The sequence below is a fragment of the Pocillopora verrucosa genome, chromosome 6, assembly GCF_036669915.1.
Source record: "Pocillopora verrucosa isolate sample1 chromosome 6, ASM3666991v2, whole genome shotgun sequence".
Lineage (NCBI taxonomy): Eukaryota > Metazoa > Cnidaria > Anthozoa > Scleractinia > Pocilloporidae > Pocillopora > Pocillopora verrucosa.
In genome coordinates this window covers 1,089,558-1,106,030 of record NC_089317.1, presented here as the reverse complement: position 1 = coordinate 1,106,030, position 16,473 = coordinate 1,089,558, and the positions used below count along the sequence as shown (strand labels likewise).

Here is a 16,473-nt window from a genome sequence, read left to right as displayed (position 1 = left end):
TGTTGTGTTTTGTTTTGTTCTTTTTTTTAAGGCTTTCGATCTTTTTTTTTTTTTTTGACGCTCAGTGACAAGGTTTCCATCCTCTGCTTAGAGGATTATCAATCTTTTTTAATGGAAAAAACTAAATTTACGCGGACGACCTCTCGTGGTATTTGTTGGAAAATGCACAGGTAGCATAAGTTCGCAGAATGAGCCTCCGTGAATATGCAAATACGTTTACGTTGCGTGATGGGCGAAATGTAAGAATTTGTATGGAAATAAACGATGCCGGCACTTCCAACCTAAAAATCTGAACTAGTTTTGAATAAAAAACAAACTTATGTAGCTTAAGTGATTGTTCCTTTTACATCATGTCAGTTTTCTGAGCTAATTTAGGGCCGTTTAGATCAGCTTTTGTTCATCTACTTTTCCCTCTATGTAATCCTTTCCTGAGGTTAGACACTGTACAACGTCTGCCAAACGAATGCACTGGAAACACAACACTGTAAATTCACTTAGTTGAAGTAAATGAAATTGACTTCTTCCTCTGGAGTGCTTGAAAGCCTTTTATTCAACAGCTCGAAGACAAAAAAGAAGCCAAATTTTCGGAGCAGATGTTTCATATCAGTTGAGTAATAGCGGGCATTTGTGTGCATTTCCTTTTCATTACACACACGTGACAAGGATCGAAGCGTGTTGAATTTGACTATAGCTTCAAGCCTACCCATTGGTAAATACAATTATAAGACTTGCCAGCTGTTTGTAATGTGTGGTTGGGAATTGTTCACATCTTAAATTTATCATCCAGAGAGTTTCCAGCCATTCGTCATAGGCAAGGTAAGGACTGTAAGGCGTCACGATATCATTTGAAAGGAAAACTCCTACTCGTCCAACGTTATCAACACTCAAAATCAAGGTAATTTGGTATTATCAGCTGAGTTGATTACGTAAATTGGCCACCGTAAAGAGTTTCAAAGCTTACTTTACGAGCGCTAACCCTTCGTAGAGTGAACGACTAAGAGCTAACGCTAGAAACGTCGGCTTTGAAACTCTTTACAGTGGCCAATTTACGCTATCAACTCATTTAATAACACCAAATTACCTTGTTATACTCTCCCACCGACGCAGCACCACAGTTTCTTTAGAAACTTTCCCTCTTTACTGAAACCAAACTATTGCCCATAGAAGTCTAAGAGGCCGATTAAAAAACCGTGAAATTTACAGTTACTTGGCTGGTACCAAAAGAAATCACCTCCCATTTTCCCTTTTTCCCATCTTTTTCTTTATTTAGTTCTTTTACGCTGCAAAATGTCATTTGCTTTGCTGGCGAGGGAAGGGAATTTTTCTGAAACCTCTGTTTCCGTTGTGAGAGTAATCACCTCGCTGGATAAAAATTGAGACCACCTGACAGGCGAATTGAGAATTTTTCACACTGTTAAATGCAAATTTCTCAGATAAAAATTTCCCGTCATTCTGCATGTTGATTCAGTTTTGTCTTCTCGTCATGTATGTTGTCATTTTGTAATAATGGATGGAACACCTAAGCCCTAATGTAAAGCAAGTGGCCTTCATGCCAAACAAATTCTCACCTACCGCTGGGAAGCGGCAAATGAAGTGCAGTTGTATATCGTATCAGTGTGATGTGAGTTGCCTGTTAAGTTGATTTGATTTTGTAAAAGTTCTGTCTCAGTCCAGTATGCATAAATACAGAGAACGTTCAAATTTTTCAGAGCGATATAAAGATTAGAGAGCATAATTTTATTCATTTACAGCTGAGTCTGTTGGGAAAAGCTGTCATCCTAAGATACCAGAACAACCTGGAAAGCTGGAAACAGCTGCTGTGAATTCGATTGTTTTAGTAAAGAACAATGCTTGTCAGGTTTTTCCATGTAAACAGAAATAGTTCGTTATCCTGTTCTGGTGAAGCGGGCAACTGTGAAAATTAAGACTACATCGTTCTTCCATAAGGCAAATCCTCGAAGGTAAATGCGTCCTAAATGTTTCTTTTCTTTTCCGTTTTCGACTGAGTAATTAGAGAACTATTTGAGCTAGATAATTAATGATTGGTAACTAGTCAATCTATGAAGTAAGTTTGAATAACAAATCATCTGGACTAATAGCAGAATTCTCAGTACTTCTATATGCTTCGTGGGCTTGCTTGAAATTTCATCGACAACCTCTCTTGAGAACAATCAGTCTTCTCCCCTTATGTAAAATTTCCTGAGGTAAGTTTAGCGCCGGTTTTCCATGAAACTACATCCTAGGAAATTAAGAAAGAAAATTTTGAATGGTGACACCTCTGCTTTGTAAACAGCCAACCTTCCCTTAAGGCTTGCATCGCAACTGCAGTGCCTGTAATACGAATTGAAGGACACTCTTTGCGCAAAAGGACGGCTGCTATACGGAACTTTTATTTTTCTTTCTGCCAGAAATCATGTTCTGTTCGACCAAACCCGGATGTTGTCGCTTTGGACTTTGAAAGTCATGTTTGGCATGAGTAGAAAATGATAACTTATCTCAAACTTGGTCCCTAATTAATTTTTTGATGTTACGAAAACACTCGATTCAACTGTTTTAAGAAAAAACAAATACCTTGATGGAAGAAACGACAGTTCATAACCGTGGTTGTCATTCAAACACAGCCTTTAATATGTCTAAAGTTATGATAATTTTTCTAAGACCGCATAATTTTAAAAGCTAAGTTCGAGGCCTCACGTCCGCATGAACACGAAATTCTACGCCAAAAAAAGGAAGCATTGAACATAGTATCTTCTAAATCAAAAAGTTACTACTTTCTGAACTTATTTTAACGACTAAGCTAATTTAAAACCAGGAGAGAAAAAAGAAGGCTGCTTTACAACGGAACATTCAGTACAAGTGTACAGAGCTACGACATTCTCCTAAGTAAGTGTAGGTAGGAGAGTTTCTTTATAATTTCAAGTTATGAATAAGGATGGAAAGGACGAGCACATATACAAATGTACTTCATAGGACCTTCGTTTTAGAGGGATTTTATGCGTCGCCAAGTACTTTTAATATGCGAACTCTGACGTACACGGAATTGGGCTTGTTTAAAGCCAATTGCAAACAAGCTTATGCTGAGTAGTACGACCAACCGAGAAAAGATGCAATAGTTATGTTCTAAGTCTTTTATTAGTGCAGTTTGAAATAAGTGAAATTGAGTCATAAAAATGGAAATTTTTTCACCAGCAAGGCTAAACCGTCTGAATTTTCTTCTCTTGCAATGACTGATATCTGTTCGAAGACTTTAGATCTTCCTGTGAGGGACTTATCATAATTTATCGACATTATAATTTTTTCTTTTGGGGAGGTGGGGGGTTGGAGATCACATGGTTTAGAGGGGGGAATGGAAGGGGATAAGTCGTCGTTAACAGAGTATAAAGCGGGGACTACTTAGAATTGACTGTCAATTAACTGCCGATAAGAGAAAGGGGGGGGGGGGTGGGGAGATTATGAGAATATTTACAAAGCCTTATAAGAGTGTCTCAATTAGTTAACCGTCAGCCGTTTGGCCTAAAAATTTACAAATTTTCACCCTTAGTCTGAAAAAAGTTAGCGGTAAGTTTTTTTTTTCTTTTAATCACAAAGGAACAAAATTAACTATTAGCCATAAAATGGCCAAATGATGGCGTTGGCCGTAAAGGCCATCATCCCTTTGATACTCTGTTATAGGGGAGATCAGGTAGACACAATATTCACAGAAACAAATTTGCATATCCAGACTTTAGAGGAAATTAAAAACTGATAAGATATCAATTATTGACGTATTTCGTAATGGTTACCATGAATAAAGTTTGAGTTCATTAAATGATAAGGAAGAAAGTTTCCGGTAAACACTTAAAAATCCATCTACAGAATTGCGTTGTCAATCACTGAAGTGTTATACAAGTCTTAATAACTCCCCGGCAATATCAACGTTCAGTTTATACTACACAAGTAAATAACGCATTTTGCCCGTGCTGATTGGAAATTTCGGAAGTGATTACCAAGTACTGTTCACTTCTGAGAGGCCGAAGAGACAAAATCACGCGTCAACATATTAACTTTCAAATTTATTTTTTGTACATTGATAAAAAGAAACTTTTTTTTTTCGGTTTCTGTGTGGTATTTACTACTGTGTGTGCATATAAATGCAACTCCACTTCGGAGAATAACCGTCAACTGCTGAAACAAGATAAACAATAAAATAATTTTATCGCTTTTCGCCGTTGGCATGATCTAAGTCTAAAGCCCTCGTTTGAGTGCGATGAAACGATTTTTTTTTGGTGTGTCTTTTTTCAGGTACCTTAGTGAAGTAAGCAATGGTGGGCATCCTGTGGTTTCTTGTCATATTAGTTGATACAAGCAATCCTCTAACATGTGGTGAACCTGTGAGATCTGTGACAGGAAAGTATCTTAGAGGTCATGTGACTTCAAATTCAAGTACCAGTAGTGTTGGTGACTGTATGCAGCAGTGCATTAGTGTTCCGCAATGTAAAAGCATCAACTTCCGGTTTAAGGACTTATTCTGTGAACTGAACGACGCTTGTAGGTATACACACCCATGGGATTACATTTCCAGAGAGGAACACGCGTACAGTGACATCCATCCTGATAAGGTATAATTGGACAAAAGAATTATCTCCTTCAAATGTGATCTTCATGAATTTTATGCTAAGTCTTGAAAATGAAATATTCTGATAAGTAATCTTCATTAATCCGATTTGTTGTAAACAGGAACCATTTCGGAACCTACACTTGAATATGACGCCTTCATGGCTTCGAGCCCACGCTTCTTTCATTTATATCAATAGCTCTCATTCCGCAACTGCTGATCAGATAACATTCAACGCAGGTTCTTTAAAAAACGCGGCCCTTTTAAAAGTTGCTTTGGTGGCTGATGGCCTGTTGACAGAAGGAACTCCGCTGACCGTTGAAATTACTGTAGCAGTCAACGCAACTTATGGGCAGACAGATGACAGTGACCTCAGGCTCGGTGTATCGGACGGAAGCAAATTCATCGGGTTTGAAATACCAGATAAAAGTAATTACCAAGCCCTTGCTCCTTGTTATGGAATACAAGCGAAGTCTGGCAGCTCTCTGAGTAAAATAAGGGCTTTGGCTAACAATGCATCCAATTCACAGCCAAGCTTCTACCCAGGAATGTTTTTCCTCACGATAAAGCCGGATCGAAAACGAGGCTCTTGCCTTATTACGCCTGCGCATGACGGGAGCTTTAATAAAACAGTTGAATACAGTGAGCAGTTGTTGCTCAGTCAAGGACTTGCTTTTGAAGTGTATAAATCGGACAAAAAGGAAAAAGCTGGTATCAAATATGTCGAGGTCAGATTAAGTAGAAACTGAAACAGCTATAAAAAAGCCAAAAAGAGTTTGAAAAAGAATCAAGCTCATAAACTGAAGCCTGGACCACATTAGCAACATAATTTCACTCACACTTGCTTTTTTGTTTCGACCTCAATGTTTGACAAAAATCGAAAACTATAAGCAGAGCCAGTCCAGTTGAATGGCTTATATACAACTTTTGCAGCATCGAATGTACATAATTTGAGAAGTCACGAAGTGTCTTTCATTGCTAGTGATATAATTGTCGTTTTAAGTTTTTAAGAATGGATACATTGTTTATTGTTTTCACCATCTGAGAAAGATCAAATCCATTTATGGCCCAACAGCTATTAGAGGCTTGAACACTATAAAAAGAACTTGAAAAAGACCACTTGCTACCACAAACTGCTATTGCCTAACAATTAAACTCCCAAGATCTAATTGGTAATTCTCCCCTCTAGCTGCTACACATATCCTTGTAAATTAGTCACGAGAATTTGGTGTTAGATCAAGACAATAGTGTAAGGATATCATGATGGGGTGAAGTTTCATGTTAATCACTTCTAGGAGTTAAAGGGTTAAATGAAGACCGCTTAGAGTGCACTCCAGCTAAGAACCTATGAGTAGCGCCTGGCCGAAACAATTTTGCATGTGCGAGCTATTGAAGGCTCCATATACCTATAATAAAATGCAAGCATAAGTCTCCTTTAGAAGCGCACGTCTAAGTCTTATCTAGAATAACGCGAATTTTAATATGTATGAATAAATGAATAAATAATTCGTTTAGAACGGTGTCACCTTCTTCTAATCCAATCTTCACCTTGAATTATCAAGTCCAATTGTCTTGAATTTTCAATTTATTTTATGATGGCCGTTTGAAAGCAACCATTGAGTGCAATGAAGATCATAAAGCACAATCGAAATAACATTCAAATCCCTTTTCGAAGGAGGTCATTCAAGCTGTTTAAAGAATGTAAACCAACAACTGTGATCGTTAATTTGCATTTCCATTTATAAATCGTTTACATAATATTGTTTTATTTACACCAACCGGTTGAAAGCATTTTACGAATTAAAACGCCAATATCGTCGACAGCATTACGGGGATGAGACAATTTTAAATACCCACTTGGCCATAATGGAAGAGAATCCGCGCGAAAGTGAAAAAACATCCGAAGAAACGAAAGGAAAATCCAGCCTTCGTGAACGTTTCAAGATGTTTGGATGCACGCTTGAGTTATTTTATTACAAGGTTGTGTTCTTCGTCTCTTATGGCGCTTACGGTTGTTTAATGACTTTCCTTCCCTTGTACTTCAAGCAACTGGGTTTGACTGCTGGTCAGACAGGAGTACTTATCGGAGTGCGCCCTCTTTGTCAGGCTGTAGGAGCACCCTTATGGGGAGTCCTTGCCGACAAATACAAACGACGGAAAGCCATTCTTCTTATCGGGGCTACGGCTTGGTTGGTCAAGAATATGTTAATTTTGGCTGTTCCTTCGAGTCACCAAGATTGTGTTGCACTCGCTGAAGGCAAATCCCATTTCGCACAGACAGACATTAAGCTGGATTCTCGAGTGAATTCCATCGACTTAAATTCCACTTTGCCCACCGATTTAACGCAGACAGGTACGCCAACTCCAGCTCTTGATTACTTAATACAAGTAGACGAAGCAAAGCTCTGGAAGTTGTTTTACATACTTCTCGGTATCGTGGTCGTCGGGGAGATGTTTGGCTCTATCCTCCACCCTCTTTTGGACGGTTGTGCTGTGGACTACCTCGGCGACGAGAGAAAGTCCTACGGCCGCCTGCGTACATGGGGTTCCGTAGGAATGGTGGTAGCTAATTTGCTCGTTGGCCTCGTAATAAATCACTACACTTACGAGTACTGTGGCGAAATACACAAACGTTACTCCATCGCCTTTTACTTTTTCGCCGCGTTCATGGTTATTACGATGATCTTTTTAGTCTTGGTTAAAATCGTCTACTCCGATGGACCGAAGGAGGTATCGTTATCGGCCATCAAGGACCTATTTGATTCTCGTGTAAAATGTTCATTTTGGCTCACTGCGATTGCCCTCGGAATAAGCGATGGATTTCAGGGGGATTTCAATTCATGGTTCCTTGACGATCTCAAAGCCACTTCCTTCGAGGTTGGTTTAGCTGCATCCTTACACTTCGTCTTCAGTGCCCTGTGCTTCTTCTTCGCCAACTACATGCTGGAACGTTTTGGTTATTTCATGACAATTGCTGGAGGAGTTGCTCTGTACGCAATCTTGTTCATCTGCTTTTCCTTCGCTCAAAGCCCATGGGTTGCAATTGTGTACTACGTTATCATCGGGGGAGTGTTTGCTGTGTTCTGGACAGCCTGTGTGGCCTATGTTGGATCCATCGCCTCCCCTCTCGCTATCGGAGCCGCTGCTCAAGGTAAACAAAATCTCAGACAAAGAAATTCCAATTAAGAGTCCCACGCTCCTCAGGATCGCAGTTTATGTTCTCTTTTTGATCTTCGATAGGTCCATAACTCTGGAGACATAAAAGCTAAAACGAATCGTTCCTTGTCACTCGCGTTTTCGTGCGCTCGAAGGTGCTTGCGTATGTTGATCCTTCATTATTGTTGATTAATTCTGATTTTATTTTCATTTCGATCGCTTTTTGTAATTTTTGAAAGGAGTTGTTTGTTATTTTCCCTGCCCCAAAAGTTTTCTTCCGGTTTTTCTCCCTTCTGATATTCGACGCTCAAAATTCTCTCTCACCTCAACTTCTGTAATGAAAAATTGTAAACGCAATAATGCCCTTGCAAAAATGCAACTGCTATAGTTCAAGTCAATCTATTAAATTCAATGAGAGTTTTGAGTTTTCAATAGTGTTCATCGGCCTGGAAGAGCGGCTTTTTTCCTGCATCAGCCTTTCTTGAAAATAGAGGGGGCAATTTTATAAAGAAACTGAGGTGCTGCGTCGGTGAGAGTATAGCGGGTAATTTAGTGTTAACAACTGAGTTGAAAACGTAAATTGGCCACCGTAAAAAGTTAAAAGGCTGACGTTTCGAGCGTTAGCCCTTCGTCAGAGCGATTGGCGAAGGGTTAACGCTCAAAACGTCAGCCTTTTAACTCTTTACGGTGGCCAATTTACGTTTTCAACTCAGTTGTTAACACTAAATTACTTTCTTGAAAATACTTTTGCGAGATACCATTTTCTTCCCACAGGAATCCTAAACGGACTCTTTGTTGGTGTTGGAATCGGCGGGGGAACCATCCTGGGCGGATTGTTGGTGGGCTGGATTGGAATGCGTGCAACATACAGAATCTTTGCGTTTTTCCTTGCTCTGATTTTAATGCTGTTTCTTGGCTTGCAATGGTCAGGAAGGCAAGAAAATAGCGGAGAATCAACGTCATCCTACCAACCTGTGCCGAATCAGCCAGATGATCAAGAGGAATAAAGGAGTGTTATTCGCGTCTTCCTGGTTTCCTATGATCGAAGCGACCATACGAGAAGAGAAATTTCATTGGCAGAATCAGAACTCTGAACGTGTGGTTTAGAATTCAAATTGGTTCAATTTTAAGCCGTTTTCTCAAAATTATAATCGAGGTTGTCATGGGTGTCGCTCCTTGTTGTTGAAGGAATATACAAAAAACTTTATTTTCATCTCATGATTTTTAAAGTTGGATAGATAAAAACTAAACTTTATTCGACAAAGTTTATAAAAATAACTATAAAATATGTTTTAATAAATCCAGCTCTAAGAGTACATCTGCAAATATACAGCCTACCTATAAAGTCAAACGGAAGTAATTGAGCTGTTTAGATTTAAACTAGCAAAATATTATCATCCGTTGGTCGTTTTGAGTTAGCAATATGTCGTTGTAAATAAATTATTAAAATCCAAAGGACTCCAATTCGATGTATTACAAAGCCTGTCATTAACCTTCCGTTGCTTCAATGAATATTCTGATTGCTATCAAATGATCAATACCACGCAGACATCCGGCGTTCGAAAACTATCTCAGTTCCCCATTGCTGACGGCACGTTCGTAAAAATAATATGTAATGATGAAAGGGAAAGGCATTTTGACTTGGTATTGACTGGGGAAATCAGAGAAGAAAAATTTGCTTCTAGCCAGGATACGTTTAAACAAAACTTGCAGTGTTATCTTCCAAAACTATACGAAAAACCCAAAGCACATGCATCGATTCAGATTAGTCCAGCATTGAGGCTCCAAGTCAAGGATGCACCTGAAGAAGTGAAAGGAAGAATTTCTGGCTACAAATTCAAAGCAAAGAGATTAAAAAGAATGCCACATGCACTTTAACCAGAAACACTTCCATTTACGTATCAAAAAATACGCCACCTGAGGCTAATATACATAAGAAAACAATATGATTAATTAAAAATGCAACCTGCTGGGAAAACATTTGAGGGAAATTGATGATTACGTTAAGCGGAATTTGAATTTTCAAAAATCTCACTTTTTTGAACGTTGGAGTTTCCATTTGAAAGTTTTAAAATTGATAGTTTGTATAGAAAATGGAGACAGTATTTTTTGTCGTATTTATTTGCTAAAACGACAAGGCACTCGTGCCCTATGCATCCTTCACACTCGAATGTTCAAGTGAAATGTTCGTTTCAAGGAAGCTATGAAATCCCCAAGCCTCATCGCATAGATCCACGGATACACTGCGGAGCTTGAAAAAAACAAAGAGACACATCAAATCCACACACGGTTATAAAGTCTGCGACGGCAGCGGTCGTTTGTACCAATCTCCAGAATACTGACAGCACTCACCGGCGTAGACAGAAAAACAGCCACTAGCACAACTATCGCCGTAGTAGGGATTGAAGTTTTTGTTAGCTTCCGAGCACTCTTTGTCTCGGGAGAAAACCGAGACGCTGTTCTCTGCTTCAGTGACTCTCCTCGACTCGTTATGCGCAGTTTTCATAGTTTCCCATAGCGGTAGAAAACGATCACAATCGGGAAAAGTCCTGTAAGCGTCCCAAAGGAAACTCACAGTTTTGGCAGGTCTTCATTGTCTAGGGAAAAGGAAATTGCGTTCAGTGTAAAGCCGAAAAACCACACGCTTGTGATTGCGATGCAAGTGCGCTTTACAGTACCGCAAGGAATGGATAATACCGATATAGCCATAAATACATTACATACCAGCCTAGCGGAAGCATTCAGAACTCTCTGAATTTTTGCAACCTGGATGTTTGGCAGTCCATGCAATAGGCTATTGTAATAGTCGATGCGGAACGTTACGAAAGCATAGACTAACGTCTCCGTTACTTAGTCGTACACAGCCATTCAGTTATCAAGACTTTAATATTAGGGTGTATTTTTAAAACGCGACACCCCTAACAGTAATCCAATTTGATAAAATAAAGACTGGAAAGAAGATACTTTTAGCACATCTATTAAAGTTGGAACAATTTTTGGCATTTTTTCCAATGGAAAGGCTGGGAGGTATTATGAGATTTATTCATTAAAACTTGCTTGCATGATATTGGCGTAGTGTTCATAGATTTTCAAAAGAGTATAATTATCATTGAGCATTTCTTGGAAATTAAACGAAGAAAAGACATTATTCGTGATAATATGACTCGCGGAATCACCATGCAGATACCCATAACCTCCAGGTGAACTAAAATACAAAACATCGACATCTCTTCACCGATTGATTTACACAACATATAGTATAGTGTCAAGGGGCTAAAATGGATAATTTTCATAGGATAATTTTAGCTTACGCGACGATTAAATAAACCAGAGTTTTGTGTAAACGGGTCATGGCATTCCACGGTTTTCTGCACGGTCGTTTTCGTTCCAAGTGATTTATCCTCTACTAAACACTATTGTAACTCTTTTTAGTAATAAGCATTTACTGAATTAAGTTTCACATCTGTAAAAGACTTTACTTGTCACAGTGTTCTTAAAAAGCAAAGTCGATTGCCCAGAATTGTTCCAGACAGGAGACGTTCAGACCTAAAGCTCCACAATCGTAAAAAACTGAACCATGCATTCAGGAGACAGCTAAAGAAAGATGCTGAGGATTCATTGTGCTTTTCTGTTCTTTATCTCTTGTTCGAATTTCTTCATCAGTGGCCGTAACAACGTCAACCTTCATACCGTGACATTTACAAATCATGCAGTACACCCCACTCTGGACTACAATTCTCCTCAAGGCCTGTTTAAACTCCCTCGATCTTAAAAAGTAGATCCACGGATTCAACGCGGAACTGGCGAAAGCGAGAGTATCAACCCAGAACCATGTACTGGAGTCAATTCGGTGTTTTAAACATTCGTCTGATGTTAAAGCTTGAACAAAAGACAAAATACAAGATGGAAACCACAGCACAAAGCATGCTCCGATGACTAGAGCCGCTGTCCAAGTGGCCTTCCGGTTTTTACGAATTTTAACCGCCTCTCGTCTGTCCACGATGTGTTCACAAGCAATTCTTCGCGCTTGCGCTGAAGCAGTTTTGTAGATATGGAAATAACAAAATGAGATTCCTGACAACGGTACGATAAACACCACGATATAAGAAACAAGCCACAACCTGGGAAGAGCATGAAATTCTGTAATAAACAGTCGTGGCAAAGGTACAATAAAAGAACAAACCCACACCAAACCTATAAAGCGTAAACATCTTTCGGTTGTCACGTAGCTTTCATATCGGAATACGGCAACTATGGCCAGATATCGATCGATGCTCACACAACATAAGTTGTATGTTGTAGCTGTCAGTGTTTGTAAGGTTATGACCGCTGCTGCAATGGTTAGAGGGTGCGAGTTGACGTCGACAGCCATCCCCGCTTTAACAGCATAAAGCGGGTTCATAACCAAACCGACGAAAAAATCAGCAACGGCAAGCGATGCAATAAAAAAGTTGGAATTTGTTCGTAGGCCAGGAGTCTTGAAAATTGCCAAGAGTATCATCGAGTTGCCAAAAATTGTCACTGCGCTCAAAATTGAATTTATAACGCACACTGGCAATAAATTGGATGAGTATTCAGTGTTTTCACCACACATTTCAGATACTTGAACCATTGAAATTTTCTTTATCGATAAATCCTGATCACTCCTGGATCCTTCGTCTTGTTTTGTCGTTTATAAAATGGATCTGCTTCTCCATCCTGCCTCAAATCGTGTTGAAAAAAAAATCACCTATTTGGTTTCCAGCTTCAATGCTTCAGAAATTCAATGAACAACTCGAAAGATAAGATTGACACAAATGGACGTGCTATCTCAGAAAATTTTAAGTTAAAAGAGGTTTCTTTCATTGACTTTGACAGCTGTCCACCACGGTACCGGGAAACGGCAGCTAAGTAGTCATTTAGCGTACTCAGGTGTTTAAGACAGATCTTTTTCACGATATTATATTTGCTTAAGTGCCATCGTTTATTGCGAGAAACGAGTAATTTTCCTTACCAATATTGCTTGAAATTGTAAATTTATTTTCAAATTCAGAAGAGGAGATCGACGTCATGAATTAAGCGGTTTTGCAGCTGACATAGAGATGAGTGGACTTCTTTGCGTGAGCTCCGAAAGGAGAATTTCATTTTTATCTGAACTACGAAAGATAAATCAGACGGACAGCAAACGGATCATATTCAAATATACAATTTCGGAGCTTCGTTTGTTTTTCTAGCTAGTCCATTCTCTTTTAAATGGAATTAAATAACTATAGTCTTACTAAAACATTTCCTCTCGTGCTAGCATCAAACTGTAAAAGAAACAGGTTCCAATTTAGTTTAGAACTTTGGTCATTTAAAACACAGTCAGTTTTTATTGACAGAATGGATGCAATGAGCACTCTATTTCCAATAGCAATTTTAAAATTACGATAAGTGTTCAGAAAAGGCAATTTGTTGCGAGGCAGCCTTGATCAATATTACTAATCTACTTGCGTACACTTGATTGTATTGCTAGTCTAATTCGGGCTTACGCTACTTTTTCTAATAAGGTCGCGAGCGGATATTTAGTTTTTCTTGAATAGGGGAGGACCTTTTCTTTTACTCATGAGAACTTCAAGCTAAATGTAACTCCAAACAAACACACTTTTCATGCTACTCTGTTGAAATAAACTTGACAAGATATGATCCTGATCTTTCAATAGGCGGCCCAAAAATAATCTCTGAAAGCGTATCCGTCTCATTCGACTGGATTCGCTGTGATAATTAGGAAACGTGTGGCAGCTGAACTTAGTGGTGAATATAGATAATTTAGTTCAATTTTATCGCCCGAATCGATAATGTAAATTGGCCCAGAAAAGATTCTCTAAAGCTGACGTTTCGAGCTTTGGCCATTCGCCATTTGCTCTGACGATGGGCTAATGCTCGAAACGTCACCTACAGAAACTCTTTACAATGGCCAACTAACTTAATCAAGTCAGGATTTCAGTTCATATGAGCGCGGTTGACCGGGCTGGCCCGGTTTCCGAGATCTTGGCACATCTCTAATCTATTTAAAAAGTCTAGACGTGTTCATATGAGCGGGTTGTCTGGATCGGTTCCCGATCTCAATTTTTACCGAGCGGGATCTCGGGAACCGAGCAGGAAATTTATACCATATGTACACTCGATTACCAGGATGGAATTTTTTTTCAACTACGTATGTCACCGATTAGGCCACGTGCGGAGTGCGGCCTCAGACAACGTGGTCAAAAATGGCGGCAAGTGAGCAGATTTCTTCATACGCCTCCAACTTTGCAGACAGTAGTTCCGCTTCCGCAACAAGGCGGCACGGATGGCATCATGGTGCTTTGTCTGCTGTATTTTCCACAGCATAAGTATCCCATTTAGCTGCGTTATACAGCTACAAGAGCAGAAAAAGCTCAGAAAGGTGCGAAAATGATGACTTTGCGTTTCGCCGCCATGTTTGTTTTGTTTCTCAAATGTCGCGCCAAGAACTAATCCCCAGGATCTACGCGCGTTGTCTCGTTTTAGCAAACGGGCTGAAATTTCTCGCATGAACACAACACAGCCAGGTCAACCAGGTTCGTGCTAACAGAGCCTCAGGTGACAAATCCAAATTGTCTTGAAATAAACCCTACTGACGCAGCACCACAGTTTCTCTAAAAGCTTACTCTCTTGAAAAGTCTTAAAAACCTAACATGAAAATGCAACTCATATTCCATTAAAAACTTAGGACATGTTTTTCGAAAGTTCTGGTAACCTTTTTCTGCCTGACGTTGTATTTGAAATTCGAGCGCGAATCAATTTTGAGTCACGAGTCATGTTTGATTCAATTCTAATTTTTCACTTTATTTTTTTTTTCTTTAAGTGTTTGATTTCTGTGTCAAAATGATGCACAAGAATCACCAGAATAGTAGTTTTAAGCTAAAAACCTTTAACACACACCTGAGGTTCCATTTCAATGACAAATCGTCCAAAGCTAACTCGAAGGATAAAAAAAAACCGTCAGCATTTCACGCACCCAACCGCCATCTTGTTACATCCACAGGGTTCCCATTAAATGACAGCATTACAGATAACTCATTCACTCCGCGGCCAAAATTTCAGGGAACAGATATCATTTCTCTGGCCAAACGTTTGTTTCACCAGAATGCTCATGTCCAACTTTTGTTGTTTTCCTCGGGTTTCAGTTGTGCGAAATTTACGAAGCATCACATTGTTGTAGAGACATAATATGTGGAATACACAACTCACGATATACGCTGTGTCGTCGAAAAAGACGTTGAAATAAATACGAGTTCAACTTTTCGTCAAGAGAGCATCAGTTGTGGTTGTCAGCAGAGTCCAAATATGTTTTCACGGACAATAACAGCTTTTGAAACGTTTCTTTAACCTCGTGACAATTCTATAACACGGTAAGTGCGCTTAATAGTTGAATGAGGGAATGCTTGTGTCTTTATAGGACTGACGAAAGGAACCGTTTCAGCGGAAGTAAAAGGTAAACAATGCAGTTAAACGGACGGGTTTGATTCTATTTCGTTTTGCTTTTTGACGGCAACAACAATAGTGTCTTTTTCCAACGATATTGTTTGACATGAGGAAAAAAAATTGAGTGGACTCGAACTTAACCTGCCACTAAAACTTGACTTGTGATACGATATAACTCTTCAACTTTGGGTTTGGTATTTTTAGATGACACTCTCTTGAAAGTACCCGATATGTTTGTGCGAGCTGTTTCCATTTAAAATCAGTCATGTCAGAAACCCACTCTGGTAATCAGCCAGAAAAAGTAAAGAAAGCTTTTCTTAGAAGCGAAAGAAAAGGGAAAAACGTTCAGCAAAAGAGTAGTCCCCTACGCCTGCCACTCCCCCCCTCCCTGCACCCGAATATTTATAATGGTGTAAGGGGAAACAATTTCATAGACAGAGCTTAAGACTAAGGGCCAAACTTTCCTAAAACATAGATCAGTAAGCTTTGTTACCCTTCCAAAAACATTTCAAAAATGAAGCACTTCATACAAAGTTGCAATTGATGTAAGCCCAAATTTATTACAACGCTAAAAATGGGAAAAACCGAAGTTTGAATCAAACGTATGACGGTACCATGAGGTTCCCATATGGTTAAAAATTACATACAACCTTTGTGGTCGAACATGTATCGCTGTAGGTTGGGTTATCTCCATATATCATGGAGGTAAAGACAACTTTTTAATTCACCGCACATTTGGTAAAATTGCTTGGAGAATTTGAGTTGTAAGTCAACTGCACCCCTGAAATTATATGGATTTTTGAGTGTGTGTGTTCCGCTCATCGAAAACGTATCATATGGTGTAATGCCATAAGGACATGAAAATAAAAATGAAGTGTGTGCGAAATGAAACTAGAAAGCTACACTTTCAATACAGAAAAACTACTATGTGTCAATGTTAAATAACCTAGGAAGGAGCTTGTTTTGTTTTGTTGAACTTCACTGCAAATGGAAAGTCAAAACGAAGAAAATGATTACATGAAATGAAACAGTGATCGAAACGCTGTAATACGATGTTTGTTTATTTTTTTTTGTTTTTAACAACGAATAAAACGCTTTCAAAATTGGAGTAAGATCCAAGAAAAAACAGCGCGACGATTCACTCAAAACTAAAAATATGAATAAATATGGTAGGTTTAGGTTTAAGTAGTAAAATCCAAATTTGTTCAAGCAATCACAAAAAAAGATGCACACCTGTGAATTCATGCGAAAGTATT

The 16,473-nt window shown here is 39.0% G+C and overlaps 3 protein-coding genes across 5 annotated transcripts; 2 read left to right on the top strand and 1 right to left on the bottom strand.

The window, feature by feature from the left end:
• Positions 1-1,867: 1,867 nt before the first annotated feature.
• On the top strand, positions 1,868-6,062 carry LOC131769591 (uncharacterized). Of its 3 annotated transcripts, none has more exons than XM_059085318.2 (3): positions 1,868-1,961; positions 4,282-4,598; positions 4,717-6,062. In XM_059085318.2, the coding sequence occupies exons 2-3, from the start codon at positions 4,302-4,304 to the stop codon at positions 5,341-5,343; spliced, it is 924 nt and encodes a 307-aa protein (XP_058941301.2). In that variant the 5' UTR covers positions 1,868-1,961; positions 4,282-4,301; the 3' UTR covers positions 5,344-6,062. The 3 variants fall into 3 exon arrangements, with proteins under 3 accessions (XP_058941301.2, XP_066024793.1, XP_066024792.1); XM_066168696.1 differs by lacking the exon at positions 1,868-1,961 and adding an exon at positions 2,714-2,883; XM_066168695.1 differs by lacking the exon at positions 1,868-1,961 and adding an exon at positions 2,714-2,893.
• Positions 6,063-6,380: 318 nt separating this feature from the next.
• LOC131769442 (major facilitator superfamily domain-containing protein 6-like) lies at positions 6,381-9,176 on the top strand. Its single transcript, XM_059085168.2, has 2 exons — positions 6,381-7,745; positions 8,525-9,176. Exons 1-2 carry the CDS (start codon positions 6,461-6,463, stop codon positions 8,755-8,757), a joined length of 1,518 nt encoding a protein of 505 aa, XP_058941151.2. The 5' UTR covers positions 6,381-6,460; the 3' UTR covers positions 8,758-9,176.
• Positions 9,177-10,235: 1,059 nt separating this feature from the next.
• Positions 10,236-12,566, bottom strand: LOC131769602 (histamine H2 receptor-like). The gene is made up of 2 exons (XM_059085330.2): positions 10,475-12,566; positions 10,236-10,347 (listed from the first exon to the last, which is right to left on the bottom strand). The coding sequence occupies exon 1, from the start codon at positions 12,360-12,362 to the stop codon at positions 11,334-11,336; it is 1,029 nt and encodes a 342-aa protein (XP_058941313.1). The 5' UTR covers positions 12,363-12,566; the 3' UTR covers positions 10,236-10,347; positions 10,475-11,333.
• Between the last annotated feature and the right edge of the window lie 3,907 nt (positions 12,567-16,473).

What these genes read in the sequence shown, in the direction of transcription:
- LOC131769591 (XM_059085318.2), top strand. Translation starts at nt 4,302, where the DNA reads ATGGTGGGCATCCTGTGGTTTCTTGTCATATTAGTTGATACAAGCAAT. An exon ending in GTGACATCCATCCTGATAAG is followed by an intron (nt 4,599 to 4,716) that starts GTATAATTGGAC and finishes TGTTGTAAACAG; the next exon opens with GAACCATTTCGGAACCTACA.
- LOC131769442 (XM_059085168.2), top strand. Translation starts at nt 6,461, where the DNA reads ATGGAAGAGAATCCGCGCGAAAGTGAAAAAACATCCGAAGAAACGAAA. An exon ending in TATCGGAGCCGCTGCTCAAG is followed by an intron (nt 7,746 to 8,524) that starts GTAAACAAAATC and finishes TTCTTCCCACAG; the next exon opens with GAATCCTAAACGGACTCTTT.
- LOC131769602 (XM_059085330.2), bottom strand. Translation starts at nt 12,362, where the DNA reads ATGGTTCAAGTATCTGAAATGTGTGGTGAAAACACTGAATACTCATCC.